Source organism: Atta cephalotes (assembly GCF_000143395.1).
Source record: "Atta cephalotes unplaced genomic scaffold scaffold00034, whole genome shotgun sequence".
Classification (NCBI taxonomy): Eukaryota; Metazoa; Arthropoda; class Insecta; order Hymenoptera; family Formicidae; genus Atta; species Atta cephalotes.
This window is the reverse complement of record NW_012130098.1, coordinates 182,786-185,870: the sequence shown is the minus strand read 5'-3', so window position 1 is coordinate 185,870 and position 3,085 is coordinate 182,786. Positions and strand designations below refer to the sequence as shown.

General features: G+C 42.5%; 1 protein-coding gene across 1 annotated transcript in view; it reads left to right on the top strand.

Moving 5' to 3' along the window:
- The first annotated feature begins 1,534 nt into the window (after positions 1-1,534).
- The window catches only part of LOC105621470 (1-phosphatidylinositol 4,5-bisphosphate phosphodiesterase classes I and II), a 6,276-nt gene continuing 4,725 nt past the window's right edge, over positions 1,535-3,085 (top strand). Inside the window, 4 exon segments of the mRNA XM_012202938.1 lie at positions 1,535-1,633; positions 1,924-2,070; positions 2,653-2,924; positions 3,008-3,085. The exon segment at positions 3,008-3,085 is cut by the window's right edge and continues 5 nt beyond it. Of these exon segments, the coding sequence (XP_012058328.1) occupies positions 1,535-1,633; positions 1,924-2,070; positions 2,653-2,924; positions 3,008-3,085 (596 nt within the window).

The following is a 3,085-nucleotide window of genomic DNA, read 5'->3' as shown; positions in this document are numbered from 1 at the left end:
GGTTCTTTCCAGCTAAAATACTTTTTGCATGGTTTATCTTTCCTTTTTCATTCTCTACTTTGGAGAAAAAAAAGATGAATGCAAGAATCTTGACTAAAAAGAAGAGGTCCTATACATAATTTTTACATGCATAAAATTAATTTTTTGCTGTTTCAAAGAAATTAGAATGCAGACTAGAACTATCGACTAGATCAGGGACAATGAATTATACAGCTAAAAATAATCTTTCCAGCAATTCTGCCATTTGAATTAATCAAATAAATTAATGTTAATCGGATGAAATCGCTGTAATTGAAAGATGTTAAGCCGCGAGAAATTAATAATGATGAATCTCTTCGACGTCGCGATCGAGGGGATCGTGGATTGTCGCGGCGTGGAAATGAATTTTGAAGCGTGAACGGCGGTCGCGCGGCTGTTTTCCCGGTAGAGCGCCTCCTGGTGTTGACGACGCGCGGACGGCGCGGTGCTGTCGGTGCTTGCCTTTGGTGTGCGGCGCGATACTCGGCGCGGAAGGAGGATGATGATGCTGCTGCTGCCGCCGCTGCAGCTTCGGAGCGAGCGGCCGTGCTGGATCAACGACGAGTAAGCGAGTGGTTGAGCGTGAGAGCAGCATTGAGACTGTTGAGAGTGCTTGCTACATCCAACCACACGTGCAGAGAATCGGTGATTAGTCGCGTTTTCAATCGTCGTTGTCTCGTCATTCTTTCTTGACGAGTCCTGTCGTGTGTGTGCGTGTGCGTGCGTGTCGTGTATGTGTGTGTGTGCGCGCGCGCGCGCGCGCGTTCGGTTAAGGACCCGATTCGTGCTCCGGACAATCGTCATCACGGCATGCTCTTCCTTGTCGATGAAATGTCTCCGTGGATGACTTTCGTCCAGTCGCAACGACTCGACTGAACCCGTGACTCGGCTCGCGAGAGATTGGGTTCGACGTTCGAGGTCCTTCACAAACTTCCCGGAGACGCGTCGAGCGCACATTCTTAAGATATACCTGTGTATTTATACGCGCGAGGTGTGCTCAACACGACGACGACGACGGCGACAGTCGCTCTCGCCTTAGTACCAACAGCGGTGAACAAAACACGGTAATCCAGGTGCTCCTAATGCTTGAAATCTCAATGAGGCTTATGTCGTCGACGTCGTCGCCGTCGTCGTCGTCGTCGTCGTCGTCGTCGTCGTCGTCGTCGTCGCCGTCGTCGTCGTCGAAGTCGTCGCCGTCGGAGTCGTCGTCGTGGTTGCTGTTATTGTCGTCGCCACCACCGTTGGAGTTGGAGTCGTCGTCGTCGTCATCGTCATCGTCATCATCGTTGTCGTCGTCGTCGTCGTCGTCGTCGTCGTCGTCGTCGTCGTCGTCGTCGTCGTCGTCGTCGTCGTTGCCGTCGCCACCGCTATCGTCATCATCATCATCGTCATCCTCGTGGTCAACGTCCGCGTATTCGCTACCGCCGTTCTCCACGCCGCTCATCGCTTTGCCACTACGTTCATAAAGAAGATTCGGTGTTGAACAGCGCAAATTTTGCGGTAACAAGGAGTCAGGATGGCAAGCAATAAGGGTACAGGTGTCACCATGCACATAAAGCCGGTGGAAGTTTCCGAGCAGCTGCAAACTGGAGAGAAGTTTATCAAGTGGGACGAGGTTCGTGTATATTTTTAATGTTACGGTTGGTAATCGACAGTTTTAATGTCGAGCGCTAGTAAAAATATAAATGTAAAAGGTCACTTTAGGCATAAAAGGCTCTTCCTCCTAATTTAGCAACGCCAAAAAAAAAGGAATTAAATTCCATGATAATAACTCGCGTCACTTTCTTTTCCCGATATAAATCATCAACTTGGACATGACGCTATCGCAAAGTACATTATGCATCAATTATAGTAAACAGTCACGCGGCAAAAATAAATCTTTCATAATATCAAATGTAATCGTAGGATTCTGGGGTGGCAACGCCGGTCACTTTGAAAGTGGATAAATATGGTTTTTACTTACACTGGGTGGATCAAAATAATGAGATGGATATGCTGGACATAGCAATTATAAGAGATACTCGCACAGGAAAATATGCAAAAGTACCAAAGGTATTAATTTTACTTGTGTTCCTTTTAACAATAACGAATGTTTGCATATGTATCCATTACTGATGTATCCATAAGCAACCATTTTACTAGTAATGTAGTATTGTAAATACTGGTGATAAAGTAAATACTGAATTACGAATGCTCAAAAATGAATAATCAAAGAGAATTCTAATTTTTCCATAATTATATCAATGACGCACAGAGCATCATCACATAATAATTATTGACTAATTTATAAATAGACCATTACCTACTTTATGTCCCATACATAGTTTGCTTTTTTTATCACACCTACTACCACTAGCACCAATGGTAGATAAAGGCAGTTCCGTATTCATTGAAATAACATGCCTAGCTGGATCAGTTTTCCTATAAATCAATAAGCAGAACTTTGAATGAAGTGACATACTTCTGCATGTAGCATTGTGTACATTTAGTTAATTCATTGTATAAAACTTTTTGTTTGTTCTCGCTGAAGTGTGTTAGTGGCATTATTAGGAACTTCATTTGTTTATATGTCTTAAGCTTTGTGTGTCAGAGAGAAGATAAATTTATAGTCGAATTAAAAATTCTATTCTGTAGGATCCAAAGCTGAAATCGCTTGTAACGATGGGTTCTCAAGACTCGTTAGAAGATAAAACTGTAACAATCTGTTATGGCTCTGACTTTGTCAATATGAATTTTATTAATTTTTGCACAACGCGTGCAGAAATAGCACAACATTGGTCAGAACAACTTTTTCAAATGGCGTACAATTTGATTCAATTAAACACTAGTACAACTATGTTCTTATTGAAAGCACATACCAAGCTTATACTTACTACTGATAAAAATGAAAAGATACCAGTAAAAAAGTGAGTAATATTGTAATGTGCAATTTAACGTTGTCTGTAAGATTCTTTTATAAGATAAAATCTATATTTGATGTGTTTTACAGTATAGTAAAAATGTTCGCACAAAACAAAGATGACCGCAAGCGTGTTGAGAAAGCACTCGATATTTCTGGCTTTCCATC